Source organism: Mercenaria mercenaria, chromosome 11 (genome assembly GCF_021730395.1).
Source record: "Mercenaria mercenaria strain notata chromosome 11, MADL_Memer_1, whole genome shotgun sequence".
Lineage (NCBI taxonomy): Eukaryota > Metazoa > Mollusca > Bivalvia > Venerida > Veneridae > Mercenaria > Mercenaria mercenaria.
The window spans coordinates 77625763-77643080 of record NC_069371.1 but is presented as its reverse complement, the minus strand read 5'-3'; the positions used below and the strand labels follow the sequence as shown (position 1 = coordinate 77643080).

General features: G+C 35.7%; 2 protein-coding genes across 2 annotated transcripts; one reads left to right on the top strand and one right to left on the bottom strand.

The window, feature by feature from the left end:
• The first annotated feature begins 1288 nt into the window (after positions 1-1288).
• LOC128546677 (uncharacterized) lies at positions 1289-5529 on the top strand. Its single transcript, XM_053517819.1, has 3 exons — positions 1289-1580; positions 3151-3315; positions 4344-5529. The coding sequence occupies exons 1-3, from the start codon at positions 1538-1540 to the stop codon at positions 4559-4561; spliced, it is 426 nt and encodes a 141-aa protein (XP_053373794.1). The 5' UTR covers positions 1289-1537; the 3' UTR covers positions 4562-5529.
• On the bottom strand, positions 5263-15631 carry LOC123532033 (heat shock 70 kDa protein 12A-like). The gene is made up of 13 exons (XM_053517818.1): positions 15614-15631; positions 14791-14920; positions 14377-14529; positions 13685-13782; positions 12913-13056; positions 12517-12654; positions 10834-11052; positions 10266-10425; positions 7938-8131; positions 7372-7552; positions 6689-6900; positions 6344-6440; positions 5263-5901 (listed from the first exon to the last, which is right to left on the bottom strand). The coding sequence occupies exons 2-13, from the start codon at positions 14909-14911 to the stop codon at positions 5516-5518; spliced, it is 2103 nt and encodes a 700-aa protein (XP_053373793.1). The 5' UTR covers positions 14912-14920; positions 15614-15631; the 3' UTR covers positions 5263-5515.
• Between the last annotated feature and the right edge of the window lie 1687 nt (positions 15632-17318).

The window sequence follows — 17318 nt, the reverse complement described above, 5'->3', positions numbered from 1 at the left end:
TTTTTTTCTAAAAAACATAGATTATCTAGACTAGGGTGCTTACCAAAAAGATACTGACTGAATGGCGAACAGTGCAGATCATGATCAGACTGCACGGATGTGCAGGCTGATCATGATCTGCACTGGTCGCAAAGGCATAATCAATCGTCTCCGGCATGATACGGGTTAATTCTTCAAATTATGAATAACTGATTGACAAGTTTTTGGTAGATCTCCGTCTCTATAGTATATCAGGATTTTTCCATTTTTCTTAGGATAGAACAAATCCTAGATTATAGATTTATTTCAAATACATTCAGACAGTGTACTTACACTTTAAAAATCTTCTAACACAACATTTGATATTTTAAGAATATATTTTTCCTTACTGGGAAATTTCAGTATAAGAAGTTGATCGCAGATTACTATTGAAGTGTGTAAACGGAGAGTAACAATCAGCCAAATATTTACCGTAACCTTGTGGAAGGTACTTCTGGAAATATATGAAGTATTTTACAGGGCTACAAGCTCTAGCCAATCGGAATGAGAAATAGAGAATCTTTCATTGGTCTTCGGTTAAGATCAGAAAATCCCAACCCGAGGGCGCACCGCCCAAGTCTTAACCGAGGCTGTGCTCACTTACCACAACAGAAACAATAAAAACAAGCATGAAAATATGAAACTATTTAAAACGCGGGAAATTGACGTCCGTAAGCAGAAGTGAGTCATGACATTTCAGAGACGCACAATAACAAAGTTCCGCTTTAGTTTTATCGTTTGTAGCGTAACGGTACGTTCTTATCATAAAGTAACGAATTTTGAATCAAGAAATACACTATAAGGAACGGAGAAAAAAGATAAAGGTACCTCATTTTTAATTATTTTACATAAATAATATGTACATTTAGTGTATGAAGTAGTCCGTCACAGGAGTGTGGGATAACCCATGTGAGATAAGATTTTCCAGCATTTCTAAAAATAGAGATTTTTCTGTCCGATAAGTGAGAAAAAAAAGTTCTACAAGATGATGGTCGTGGTAGATAAACATCTGGAGAGGGAAACTTATAACCCTAAAATATTAAAATCCTCTCTTACTATAAATTTAAGTAAGTATAACATTATGTGATACTGAAAAGGCGAGTCTATATGTTCACATTTCAAAATACTGAATACTAGTAGGCCATTCACAAAATGTGTAACTTGATTGACAAAATTATTGATAAATTGATCAGAGGCTGACGACCGGAAAAGTCTAATTTAACTTTAATAGTTGCGACAAGCATGTAACGGATATATATATGATCAGTTTATAATGAACTGTCTAGTATTGTTAGAATGCATACTGTATATACAAATCAGTTAAATAACTTCAAATAAATTGTACATTTGTGAAATAAGGATAAAAATATGAAAGTGCAAATAATGACATAAACCGATATTTTATTTTTAATATTTGTTTGTAAAACTTTATTTAGAAAATATACCATTAAGACACAGTGATTTTATTCAATGCTGTTTTTGTGATATATGTAATATATATCTCGGGATCATAAGAGCTATGATACCAAAACCGTTACAACTCTTGGTGTTGGTTGTTACTGGTACGTATTCTTAAATCATTTATTATCTAAAAATATATTTACTTATATGAGCCGTGCCATGAGAAAACCAACATAGTGGCTTTGCTACCAGCATGGATCCAGACCAGCCTGCGCATCCGCGCAGTCTGGTCAGGATCCATGCTGTTCGCTAACAGTTTCTCCAATTCCAATAGGCTTTAATAGCGAACAGCATGAATCCTGACCAGACTGCGCGGATGCGCAGGCTGGTCTGGATCCATGCTGGTCGCAAACCCACTATGTTGATTTTGTCATGGCACGGCTCATATAAAGATATCATGAGGAAAAATAGCGGACACGGTCTTGAACAAGCTCGTATCAACAACTACCAGACTGCATCTGTAAGTATATTTGACTTCCGGTGGGGATAGTCCTGCAATTATTTTGAAACAGTTTAGAGGGAAAAGAGTATGGGTTTGCGCAAGATTAAACGTTTTAAGCTCCCCAGTGGTGTTTCTACTACTGGCCGTACCAAGGCAGTGTCTACAGTGTTCTTTAATGTTTTTGATTTTCCTCCTTACTGTCTATATGTTATACTTTGCCTATATGTATGTGTTTGTGTCTACCGTGTACACATACATATACATACAAACATATATACATATATACATACATAAGCTGCTGTGTGGTTCTGTTTCGGAAGGCTGTGTTCTAGGACACTGGTTTTCGTACAGGTTCTTTTTCCTTTTTTCTCCACATTTTGTACATCTCTGTCACATAACCTAATTAAAGACATACTAATTCCTCTTATCGAAAACAGCATTTGCTCAAAAGAAATGCTCATTCTCATTTATTGCTCGTAATTATAACAAAGATTAGTTTACTAGAAGTATTACCCTCTGTTGATATGTGACGTTGTTTTTTTTTTATTGACCAACTTTTTGTTGGGTTTGGGAATACAGCTTTCGATATTATTATTTATTATTATTCCAAATATTGGTATTCCATGGGAACTTACTGCGCGCCACTTGTCGCAGACTTGTTTAAATTGCTATGAGAGGTTTGTTGGCAAATAAATAAATATAATATAACATCAACTGGAGAGTTTAAACTAGTTTACTGGCGTTATACCTCACCCTTAACCCCTGCCATGTTCCAGTATTACAAGACAGTGTAAATAAAATTGCTCCACGCCAAGACAGTACCATGATGTTTTCCCTCTTCGTGTGTTTGCTGTTTACTTCTATGTTATTATTATTGAAGTCGTTGTACTAATGCGAACATATGCTCAGCTGCTGTGTATATCTATAAATTCACCGGTACCATTATTTCCGTGTGCAGTGCTGTATGGACGATCGTATTCTTTGATTGTGGCTTTTCCTGTTGGACATTTATCCTTATTTTTGTGTTACATTTCAGGCCTCCATGATAACACTTGTGAGAATTAATTTAAACTATTACATGTTTTATTACCTTGCTTTACAAACTCACTATTATATCAGTAGCCAATAGGAAGGCCAACGTTCCAGAACCACAACCGGGACTATTCAACTAACTTCTACTATGCAAAGTCTGAGTATGACAGATACTAAATTATATTATATTTGATCAGTTACAGAAACAGTCGTGTTAGTGAGTGGCATCCAGTGCTACAATTGTGACTCAAAGTCACATCGTAACGTTTGTGGCGCGGACTTCAAGTTGACGTCTTCAAACACGACCTTCATTGTTGACGATTGTCACTTCTGTAACAAATACCATTTTTCAAACGATGGAGGTAAATATGTTATCTGCTAGTCGAATAAGAATGTAAATAAAGCGTTAGTCGTATAAAAATAAAATCAGAAGACTATTGGTCTTTGACGTTTGAAACAATGCGCTCCGCATGGAGACTGGTGTATGGGCGGCGGCGTTCCTTGAACGTGCCTTTTGCTGTTGGACTTCTGTCCTTGATTCTTATCCGAAGCATACATTATATTTACAGTGACGTTGTTATGTAATTAACGCAGTTTGTCAAATATCATGTGTACAAAGGCCAACATTAGATTGCATTTTGGGTAGCCTGTTTACTAAAAGTAATACTTTGGTTTTCGTTCAATATCTTTTGAAAGTAATAGGGTATTTTTACAAACAATAAGTTAACCTTAACTGTTTCGCGTAATTAACTTAGTAAAGAGTGAAATTCTGAGGCAAATCAGGCAAAAATCTGCATTTAAGCGGGGCTACCACTTGTTTATAATGACAGGGCGAACGTTTCTCATTTGTATACATGCTATTCTTGTTTAATAACCGAAACGATTTATTATTGAATGTTTTATGTACTTGTTGCAAGTTTTAGTGTAACTGTCAATATTTACTTTCATTTTCATTGTTCTTATTCTAAATTTAAGTATAACAGTATTATTGCGCTTCTATTTTAGCAACATGTAACTAGATGTGCACTAACCTGAGCGCCAAAATATTTCATAATATCTAGAGTGTGATTTAAAATCGCCAAAGTACTTAATCTGCAGTTTCAGTTGATTCGTCAGTGATGTCTGTTGAGTCATTTCAAATGGAAGTAGATGCATTGTTCTCGTCTGCATTATCGGTACCAGTAGTCTCTGTATTACAGACAGCGTCCAGTTGAATCATGCAAGCTGATGATTATCTAAATAAGAATTAGTGAAGGACGTTTATAATGTTTTATTGTACGTGTTATATTGATGGAGAAATTGGCACTTTTTATTGTCACAAGTTTATTTGATTGTGTACAGCATTATCTTGTCAGCTGCCTTGTCCGTCACTGTGTCTATTTTGTTTTAGTGTATATCCGCAACTGTACCAAGAAAACGCCTGGCACTATCCAGTTCAAGTTTGGCTGCGAGGAAGCCAAAGTCAATAGAACAACGGTAGAGACCTGCTCCTGTTCTGACAATTTGTGCAATGGCGCAATACCAAGACTTGCAGCATTACCTTCTGTCATAATTGTTTGCCTGTCTGTATTTTATAGTCTTGAACCTAATTTCAAATTACGAATATAACTAATACGAAAATCAAAATTACATTTTAAACAGATGGATTTGCGGAGATATTACTTTCTGGAACGGATTAGATACTAACCCCAGATAATAACCATTAAGACGATACCAGTGAACAAGGAAATGACATAAATTGAATCGATGTAACTCTAAACACAACAAACGATCCATATATATCGTCATATGTACACGTATCAAACAGATTCTTTTAATTTTATTTTTGTACTTGTAACATGTGTAAATGTCGAGTTCTATTCAAACCGTGGCTAGAGGGCGTGCGCAACAGCATGCATTTCTAATATAGTCAATGGACAGACTCAATCAAACAGAAACTGCAACATTTTCATCTTACTAAACTGTATTCAAACCTTAAAAACTGCGTATCCTATTCCCTTTTATCTATGGTTTTAAATATGATAATATTACGGCTGACTACGGGGGCTTTTCAAGTTGCATAAAACCCGTAACTGCAATCACCGAGTCTAAAACCCGTCAGTGCACTATTTTGAGATTGCGAAAAATCCCGTAAGAGGAGACCTATTTCGCACTTCGCATGGTTGTACTGAAACAACGCGATTGACTACAGAGGCGATGACAGATGCGATTCATTAGGGGAAAAAACATTTTCGAGCCAAACAGCAGTTACGGGGTTTTCGATCAACGCCGTCGAAATATACCAGCTTCCTCAGCAAACAAAATTCTGGTCATTTTTCTTTTTTAATGAAAAACATACAATGTGCAGGTTGGTTTTTGTTAGCATTTTTCAATCAATATAAGTCAAACAGGCACTCTGTTGCCTTTGTGGACAAAAAACATCTTTGAGTTTGTTCCACGATACATCATAATTACATAAAACTTTCTTGTTTTTTTTTTTTTCAAAACGTCTATGTACTCTGTCTCTATTGTGTTTGTGTCAACGTTCGGTGATAAAATAATTCTATCTATTGAAATATATTTTCATAAAGCATCAATCCTGGCTTTATATTCTACGCCACTCATTTTCTCGAATATACGAACATTCATTTCTGTCTCGCCAAATTTTATTTCAATTTTAGACCGCATCACATCCGGCCAGCCGTGTTCTGGCGGATGACGGATTATTTCTCCAATCTTCACACAAAAACATTCCTCCGTACAATATTCCGGGTCAGTCTCGATTGACGCGTACAGTTTTGTGTACAACCTACGCTGTTTACTCCGTGACGACTTGAGGTAACTTGTTCTGTGTACGGTGAATACATCAGTGACCCTGATTGGTTGACCAATCTCTACCAGCTTTTCAAATACGTCATCACAGTAGGTCTCTCCATTACGCGTTGCCTTTAACTCATCGGGATCTTCACCTGTTTATTAAAAGTATAAAAATGCTCTTAAAAATCTGGCATATGGCAAGTAAGATTCGTTGTTCTTTACTTTAGTTTCCTTGTAAATTCATATTCATGCCACCAAGTGATTTTAATGAAATAACTGTAAATATGTATGGGACAATGATAAAAGTTGTACATAAATTGGACTGGCATAAGACTAGAAATAGCGGAAAATCATGCAAAATTGTGTATCTAAATATTACATTTGACTGTAAATAATTACGATTTCAAAAAAATATCGGTCCTTAAATCCTATGTGTGGTGCAGTGATTTTCTTGAAGCTCATGTTCAGACATAATTACATCTCATTTATGCTTAGTTTTACCTCCGTTTTCTGAACAAATATTGGATTTGCTACAATGCGGGACGATTTCTATCATTATTATGCAGGGTAACAATGACTTAAAAAAATGTTTGCCTTCGTAAAATGGTTTCCTGGCGTAGCTGACCCCATACGTGTAGCGAGCAACCCGTTCTACTATCGTCTCTGGCCTCTGTCCCATCAACACTGCTCCCTACAATAATTTACACAATACATCTCAAGCAGGACTTCCTTTTTTACTTTACAGAAAACAAAACTACATGCATATCAAGTGATTTGATTAAAATATTATGTATAAAAGATACTCGAACCGAGTTTTCAAGTTATTATTTTCAGTTGGCTAATAGATTATTTTCATGTTCACAATTTCTGTCATTTTTTCAAATACTAGTTCCTGAAACAATTTATAGCTGTGTGGTCAAAACAAGTGTCATACTTTACCTTGAGAATTGCGATACCAGGGTCACTTGGACAAAGGATGAGATCCTCGGGAAACGAATCCATTATGGCGTCCGTTACAAGGTCACATTTAGAAAAGCCTCCAGCGAGCACAATTGTATGTACATCTGCTAGCCTCGGATTGGCCTTCATCTGTTTGATGTACGACACAATACCATCTACTGTACCCTGATACAACTTCCGCATCATGTCACCTGAAACAGTGTAAACAAACATGAATGAAAAGTCCTCTGTAAGCCACTTCTCAAATGCATGCGTAGTTTCGGCTCTGAAATCTCGCCATTGTTAATACTACTAACATGTCATTGTTAATACTACTACAAGGTTTTAAATATGAATTGTTTGTAAGTTTATCTAAAGTCGCCACCGAAAACCAATATGAGCACTCCTCCAGAATACTGCTAGCAATATTAGTGGGAGGATGGTGCAAGATACAGAAGGATTTCCAATTCCAGAAGCGTCCCTGGCTTTTTATAGTGTCAGGTGAAAGGGCTCTTGTCCCAATAACAGAAATTATAGTCGGAGGTGCGGGTGGCTCGAACACACGACCCTTGGTTTCGTAGACAAGTGTTACAACTGGACTACTGCGTCCGCTTTTTAAATACGGCTGTCACAAGTAATGCGTAGTGTTACAGCTCATTATGATATTACTGTAAATGATTTACCAGTGAACATTAACTTGTCTCCATTTATCTTGATTTGTGAAGCATATGGGCTGGCCTGTATTGCTTCCTCCATTGTACGTTTCGACTTTTCATGTACGATATTGCACAGCGAAGCAGGAAGTTTAAATACAACGTTGCTAACGTCACTTAGCGGCATCCTCTTCTTGCTTTCAAATTCACGCTGAAATACAACACATGCGTGTTACAGTCATCTTTCAATTTGTAAGTACACGTCATTCACCGGTGGGGTTACGGATGCACGGCTTGTTTTATTTGCTTTCGTGTCCCAGCTTCAATTATTAAGCATTAATGGCATGCTTAAGGCCAAATTTCAATCTCGAAATATGTTTTCAATGTCATCAAATGGAGTACATCGTGGAGGTAATAACCATTTGGAAAACACGATGGCTTTTTATATTAAATAATTATTATCTATGATATGTGAATTAATTTATAAAGATTGCATATCATTCATCGGCGATCATGATCTACACTGGTCATGCATCATCCCATGTAAAGATTTCAGCGATGGTGATTATATTATATAAAAAAAAATATAGATGTACCATAAAGTTAACGAAATCTTGTCTGTAGTCCTGGAAGAAGTCCAGCATGTTTTCAGGACCGACAATTTCACTCATTGTCCTGTTAAAACATTCATCGACGGTGTTACCGCCTAGAGCATCACCGGTCGCACGGTGTATCTCTTTCAAACTACCATCCACGAGAATCTCGTGCGCTGACATGTCCGCTGTTCCGCCTGCAATATGTAAAATTCAACTGAAGAAGAATCGCCGTGACTGTTTTTTCTTAAGGTAGTACATACACCTGTAATGGCAATCGGCAATTTCCGTTCAATTACGTATTTTCCGTTAGCGATTTCGACATCCTCCGGTTGCTATGAAAAATAATAAAAGATGCCGAAATCACATACGGAGAGTATGTACACGCACGGAAATCGCCTAGTGTCATCACGAGTTCACAACCTCAATCGGAAAATTCTAATACTCGTCAAAAGATAGGATTCATGTCTCAGACCATTCTAAATTTCATCAAAAGATAGGATTCATGTCTCATACCATTCTAACTCATCAAAAGTTCGGATTCATGTCTCAGAGATAGGATTTATGTCCCAGACTATTTCAAAACTCATCAAAAGATAGAATTCGTGAATGTCTCAGACCATTCTCATACTCATCAAAAGATAGGCTTCATGTCTCAGACCATTCTAAATTTAATCAAAAGATAGGATTCATGTCTCAAACCATTCTAAAACTCATCGTAAGATAGGATTCATGAATGTCTCAGACCATTCTAAAACTCATCAAAAGATAGGATTCATGAATGTCTCAGACCATTCTAAAACTCATCAAAAGATGGATTCACGTCTGAGACTTTTCTAAATTTCATCAAAAGATAGGATTCATGTCTAAGACTATTCTAAATTTCATCAAAAGATAAGATTCATGTCTCAGCCTATTCTACAACTCATCAAAAGATAGGATTCATGTCTAAGACTATTCTAAATTTCATCAAAAGATAGGATTCATGTCTCAGACTATTCTAAAACTCATCAAAATATAGGATTCATGAATGTCTCAGCTCATTCTAAAACACATCAAAAGATAGAAATAATGTCTCAGACCATTCTAAAACTCATCAAAAGATATTATTCATGTCTCAGACCATTCTAAAATTCATCAAAAGATATAATTCATGTCTCAGACCATTCTAAAACTCATCAAACGAAAGGGTTCATGAATGTCTCATGCCATTCTAAAACTCATCAAAAGATAGAATTCATGAATGCCTCAGACCATTCTATAACTCATCAAAAGATAGAATTCATGAATGTCTCAGACCATTCTAAAACTCATCAAAATATAGGATTCATGTCTCAGACCATTCTACAACTCATTAAAAGATAGGATTCATGTCTCAGACCATTCTAAAACTTATTAAAAGGTAGGATCAATGTTCTAAAACTCCTTAAAAGATAGGATTCATGTCTCAGACCATTCTAAAACTGATCAAAAGAGAGAATTAATGTCTTAGACCATTCTACATTTCATCAAAAGATAGGAATTGGGCGTTTGTGCGAACTGGTCCGCTAAGTTAATGCCAACTGATCGATGATTACACATATTACGGACGAAACTTTGCTTGGCTATTCAAATCTAATAAAAGGGTTACATAGGATAGAAAACAGTTGCTTAAGCATAATTAGTTTATGTTATAATATGACTCCTTGTATAAAACGCCGGTCCATAGCTTGTGTTATATGACAGGTCTATATTCACATGTTTTCTACACTGTATAAGATTTAAGTCAATAATTTGAAAATCAAACTGTGAAAAATAATGTATGATGTCACGTAATAAACACTCATTGAAAATCTTGCCTTTCAATAGTCAAAATTAGTGGTCCTCTGTCTTGTGCGCGTTGATTTTGACTATATTCGCAAGCCGTTCAGGAAGTGCATAATATGCGATGTAATACACAGTTTATCATAGTTATTTCATGCACTTGTTTTAGTTCCATAAGGCTTCAATTTTTATGTTAAAATCAGATGAAACAGCTTTCCAAATAGATGTTATGCATACTTACATGGTTAGAATAACACTACTTTCATTACTGCGTATGAACTTATTCTATTAGAGCCATTAAGGGAGGTAATAAAAAATAATGTGTTCAATAAAACTTCCTGTTGTGTTAATCAATATTGAAACCTTTAACAAATATTAGAGAAACCAATTATCGAAAACAGGATGTAACAAGAAATCAATATATTTTATGTTAACATAAAAAAAAACAATGTGGCAGCTACATTATAGACAATGCATTATGAACCTTTAAATGTTTCCTATGTGCGAGTTTTATTGTGCCAACATTACCTCCAAGATCAAGCAGAATATATCGTTTTCCACGTGCAAGCGGGTTGTCTTTCTTTGTGCCACTGATCACGTGGATTTCTGACTCGTCTAACGTTTTGCAATATAATGAGGCAGCTTCCGGTTCTAGAACTAGCTTCAGATTCTCACTTCTTATACCAGCCTACGTAATTGAAAAACCAAACCAACATTCTAAGATAGTGCACGTGCATAGCGTACTACTTACATCGTACAATGGTTTACACAAAATCACGATTAACGATGATCAACGATAAAAAATGGGAAAGTAATATAAAGTATGTTTGTTTATTAAAATATTTGCCTCGGGAATCATTAATGTAACACGTCTGATCAGAATCAAATAGATTAGAGACAAAAAACAAACTTTCGATGATACGAGTAGACTGGGATTTTTAATTTAAACTATCCGGAAAAGATGCACTTTTACAAGGAACATTTATCAAAGGCCATTAGGGCGTTGTGAATAAACTGATTGTGAAACTGAAAAAAAACTGTATCAGTCAAAAACAGCAATACATTGTTACGCAAGAAACCAGCTATAGATACATACGTTGACAGCAGCTTCACGCATAAACTGTTTCGCAGCGTCCGACCAGATAGCGGGCACAGTAAGCACCCATGAGATATCGCCCACGTGCACGTGCCGATTCCTACTCTGAACATCTTGTATAAGACGTTTCCGGAGATGTGCGATCGCCATGGAGAATATTGTCAGCGCTTTTCTTTGTTTGCCGTCTGTATCCCGGAGCACACTTTCTCTCCGCAAGTCCTGGTGTGTAACGTATATAACATATGTTTCAGAGAAATGTAACGGACATTGCACAACTGTTTTTGGTGAAGTATATTAACATAATCTATTGGCTATCTACATATTAGAAGTTGAAAACAACGTGACAAGAGAAAAATGTCTGAAGAAAATAAATGATGATGTAGCACACGTAACAAAGATTGAAATGATGCAGCATCCATGAAAAGATCAGTTTTAAAGAGAGCTCATGCTCTTGAAGGTTATTGAATACTATTTCGAAGATACATGTTTGGGTTGTAATTTACCGTTTCTGCAACATGTTTTAAATATCATAACATCAAGAAAGCGACGTATTTTTGTTTTTGTTTTGGGTTTAACGCCGGTTTTAACAGTATTTCAGTTATGTAACGGCGGGCAGTTAACCTGGATTATGTACCAGTACAAACCTGTCTCCCGCAAGTAATTGCCAACTACTCCACATGAATTAGAGGTGGAGGACGAATGATTTCAGACACAATGTCTTTTATCATATCGTCACGGAGAACATATACGGCCCGCCCGGAGAAAGCAACATATTCCTAATCATTATTATCACTGCACAATAACTGATGCCGGATTATTGTAGAAGGAGCAAAATGGCTAAATAAGTATACAATTAAAGAAATGATTTATAGCAAATGAGTGTTTTAACACTATTTATGCACAATGGGCGGTTAAACGTCGGGCGTAATAATTTCACGAGGCGCAGCCTGAGTGAAATTATTTGTACAACGTATTACCACCCGAGTGTATACTAGTAAATAGTGTTAAAACACGGTTTTGCTATAAATTATTTCGATCCTAATATGGCCTTAATCTAAAACAGTAGATGAAAAATAGTAGGGCTCTTTCTTGGTCGCAACAAAAACATTGACGTCACCGCACGCTAACGTGACATCATTCTAGCGTAAGTGTGTTTAAACAGAGACAAGTATATTAGAATGCATAATCAGAAAATGTGAAGGAAGACATTTGTAAGGTAAACAAATATACTTAGATTTGTAAGGTAAACAAATATATTTAGATTTGTAAGGTAAACAAATATACTTAGATTTGTAAGGTAAACAAATATATTTAGATTTGTAAGGTAAACAAATATACTTAGATTTGTAAGGTAAACAAATATACTTAGATTTGTAAGGTTAACAAATATACTTAGATTCTATCATTTAAAGATTAAAGACAATATAACTTCAAATACTCTTATCTTATAGACAGATTTTTACATGAAAAAAAATGAAAATCGGAAATTCATCACCTACACTGTTGTCGAAAAATCTACACTTTCATTTCGGAAATGACAAAAACTAATGCAACAACAAATCTTGATTGGATTTAACAAACACATTTCAAAGGATTGCCGCATAAATCCAGACTCTAACAATTTACTTGCCATAACTCCGCGAACGTGGTCCGAAGATCCTAACTAAAAGAAGACATAATTACCTTGTTAGAATACAGTTTCATTTTAAAGTTCCGGAAGTAGTACCAGTCGTGAAAGACTTCGCCGTCTACCAATAATGCATACTCGTCCTCGGCATCATAGCCGAACGAATGAAATCTTCCATCCGGATATAGCAGTACCTGTTAGCAATTCACTGATTATTAACAACATGTACATACTTTTCGTACTAAATGTACTTGGGTACAAGATCACTGCTAAAGGACATGCATAACTGGAGTAAAAGATAAGTAATAAAAAAGCATCTTTATTGCGTTATCTTGTAAATTTGGACTAAATGTTCAACAGCAGGTGAGCCAATAAATTTTGCATGAGAAAAGCGATTTGTTCACAGAAAGGTAAAACACTTTAAGACTTTGAACATATTGATAAACTTTTACCGTTGTTGGAGCCTTTTCTGTGGGCACAGCCATGCCCTCTCCCAACCAATCGTTGGTGTAGATAGTATAAGGATCCCAGGCAAACGAGTAGGCATAGCCCGAGAAACTCGTGCCAAAATCAATCGCCGCTGTTACATTAGTCGGCTAAGGATGCACAGAAACATTTAGAAGATTAAAAACATGTGGTCCAGCGTAAAGCGTCTAACCCTTACCCTGCTAAATTTCTATAATGAACTTGTCCATCTTTCAATTTGGACAGTACCATTAACTTTTAAAAGGGATGCATACCAAAAAGATACTGACTGAATAGCGAACAGTGCAGGTCATGATCAGATTGCACGGATGTGCAGGCTCGCCAGGCTGATCATGATCTGCACTGGTCGTAAAGGCAAAATCTATCGTGTCCAACGTACTTGGCGTTTAAAAAGAAGTTTAAAAACGTTTTAGACGAACAACTTGGACAAAGCGCAGATTTAGCTATGTATACAACTGCTTTCCTTATCTTGAACCCTTTATTAGAGTTATGATGTCACAGTCCCTACCATAATATAGAGAATGTTAACTAAACATTACAAATTAAGGACAAAAATGCTTGGAGAAGAAAAAGTGTATTTCAAAGTAGGCGTTCCTTTCACACGAATACTAGTCAATATTGCTTATAGACAAACATAGGCTCTGTAGTTACCATTATAATACGAAACTAAACTCTGATACATATTTCTAAAAATTAAAGGTTGTACCGCCACGCAAGTAAGATCAAACTTGTCCTTACCTCTTCCACGGGGTCAAAGTAGAGAGTCACACCCTGAGTAAGGGCTCGATATCGTTTCAACATCTCTACAGCAAATATGTTGGACCTTCGTCGAGGCTCTGAAATGAATGCATATTTGAATCATGTGTCGCGTTGTTTAATGAACAATGAATCTTTCAGTCCTCTTAACCATGCATATGTTGTAAATGTTTTAGATCAAATTTCAGTGGTTAAATTCCAAAATTTAATGTTTTATCTTGCATCTGAAATATTTTGTTTTGAATTCCATGCTTCAGTTTTTTGCTCTTGTGTTGATTTTGATTTCCAGGGCAACGTTTGTCATCTGCATGACCAACATAATGGATACATAGCTTCAGCCTTTTGTAGGGTGCCAGTAAAAAAAAATTTTGCCTGTTATGAACTCTTTCCTTAGTACTTTCAACCTGTTTCCTTTCTCTAACCTCTGCGACTGAAGTATTTTAGCCTTTTATATTATCTTTTACCTCTGCAAATATAGTATTTTTGGCATATTATAAATCCCTTTCCTCTGCTAATAAAGTGTTTTCGCCTTTGAAATGAGCCTTTTCCTCTGTGATTTAAGTACTTTCAATCCTCTTTTCGTTCTCTTACCTCTGCGGCAGAAGTATTTCAGTCCTTAATAAATCGTTCACCTCAACGAATATCGTATTTTCAGCCTTTCATAGATCGCTTACCTCTGCGAATAAAATATTTACGCCCCTCTGCGAACCAACCTCCTTCCGGTTCTATAAACACACTTTTCTTCAGTTGTACATGTTTCGTTACTCCCTTTTTACCTTGAAACACGTCATGATAATCAAGGCCTCTTACCATTGGAAACGTTAAACCTAGAAGGGAAGAAACATTTTTTTCCACATCAATGCTACTGTAATGATTCTAAAACATCTTTGTTATTATGTGGTTTGCAAGCACTATTCTGTATAAATGAGTAAGTATTGCAAAAATATGAGAAGAAAATCATGAAACATGTATATAAAGAAGTTAGACTAGTTGTGAAGAAACTGAGCTTGTGAGATTCTCTATCAAACATTTAATCATAGCCTATGGACAAGGTAATTTACAGACTCCACCATAATGAAAGCACTCACGTAGTAGGTCGAGTGTAAAATTTCCACGTTCCACTGGGAATGAATAATGGTTTCCTTCTTCGTCCGACACGAAAATCACGTGCAGTCTGACACTGGGAGAGAGGCTGCGCATCTTCCACATGATTGTCGTCTAAAAATAGAAACCAGTTATTGATACACATGTCACTTCGTTTTTATGCACATTGTCGGGATACTGTGATATCATAAGGTATGATTTTGAGTTGTGAAGTTTTTCTAGAAACTTAATTAATAATTTTCATTTAAGGCTGAAAAAACAACAACAGAGAAACTCAGATAATAAACAGTAAGCAGTCTGGTAATTCACCCGTTCCGTACGGTGTTTTGTCTTTCGCGGGGTGGGGGGGGTGGAGTGGGGGAAGAATTTGCCGTAATGGCAATTGCTTCGAAAATCTCACATTAGCTGTATTTCTAGCCGAAATGCTTCAAAAAGGTTTAACAGCATTTATATATTATCATCATGTACATTAATAGATAGAACCTCCGTCATCAAGTGGTATGATTGCTGATTTAAAATTATATGCCCCTCACCGCTGTAAGCTCAAGCCTCGTCGACTTTCTTCAACTGAAAAATATTCATCGAGCTGCTTTTAAGAAGACCGATGGTTTCGTTCAGATAAGCAATAGAATATTTCAGTCACTAACAAAGCGGAAGTGTCACTATAGTCTGAGTATAGATCCAAACTAGATGTGTGAATAACCGGAAGTACCGACGCAGACAAAAGCATTACAATGTCATGTATTATGAAAAAAAGCGTAATGTTTTCTTTTCTTATAAATAATTATAAAAAAAAATCTTGTTTACCTGGAGAGCACTTTTTAAGTTCCACTTCCAATTTGTACTATAGCCTTAAAAATCTATAACTATATGGGATCGTTTACATTAACTTTTCATTAAAGACAATGAGACTTTAGTTTCGTGAAATTTTACACCTGCGTATTTACTTCAACAAAGATTGCCTGATTAACTAACTCATGTAAACGAAAAAACTATTTCACTCACGATGAAACTCCTGTTATCATGCGTTTGAAACGACATAATGTCTACTAACATGATATTTGAATTGTGTAAAATAGTTTCTCTATTGTTCCAGCTATAATGAAAGAAATTACCATGTTCTACATATTACATTCAAGAAACATATAAAAATGAATCTATTTGAAAGGTTATTTGCTAAATTAAGAATTTAGCAGTGTGTAAATGACGTCATAAACACAAAATGGCTGCCTCCGTGATTAGCAATTTTCTTAAATTTCAAACAACCATATCTTTTTCAATATCGGTCCGATTTTTAAAAATTCTTTCAGCGTTATGAAAGGCTTGAGAATGGTTTTCATATGAAATTAACATTTTGTCAGGCTTTCCTTGTCCTTTAGAACGACGCTTCGTGCTATCGGGAGTTTTAAAACGGCAGTGTAAATGACAAAATTCCTGACGCGAGACGTTTTAAAGTGGTAATGTAAATGATATATAATATATAACAGAAGTTATAGATTCCGTGGAACTTTTCTGTTGGTTCAAGTGATAATGATAGTATACGTATACACCCAGCCACTGTATACAAAGAAAAAAATACATGTATATATTGAAAAGCAACCCCGACCCCGACACCCCTGTACAGACAGACAGACAGATATACATACATACATACATACACTTTATTATCCATATCAGGTTATACACATGGCATTACAATTACATGGAAAAACAACATGATTAAATATAAGTACAAGAATACAACATATTATTGGTGGGCTAAAACACAATTACAGTGATACAATTTGGTAATGATGTTCCAAGTTTTTACAAAAACAAAATCAAAAAAAGAAAACAACGGAAAGTAGAAGAAAAAAGAATTGAAACTCACTGTAAGGCGAGACGATTTACGGGGGAAACAGAAATGAACGAAAAAGAAATGAAATAGAAAAGTATTAACTTTCAGTTTACAGATTCCATCTACATCATGTACATATTAATCTTCCAACATAAGATAGTGTTAAGAGACTAGCTTCTTTGGACCTGCACAGAAAGAGTAGTAAAAAAACTAAGTCGGATAGCTTCGCCCCCTTAAAATCATTCCAATCATTTCACCCCATAGGCTCTCTCCTATAATAAAGCAGCAGATAATTGCTAAATTGTGATATTTAAATTGCGTTTCTTCTTTCTAAACACTGAAAAAAAAATACTTTTGACATATCTATGATGTGTTTAACACAATTACTGACTGACCGACCGACCGACTGATTTTGACTGACGGACGGACGGACCGACCGACTGACTGAATGCACGATCAACGTCATGTGTAGATGTTCCTAAAATTCAAATTTTTAAGTTTAAAGTTATTGTTTTAAAAGTGTGCAAGTAGTTTTAGTACCCATTAAGAGATGTAAATTTCAAATGCATTCATTGTACGAACACAATACAAATAATACTACCCGTTCAATACGTAATGGGCACGTAGGATTTACCTCCCTTATATCGGGTAAAAATCCAATACTGTACGGGCTAC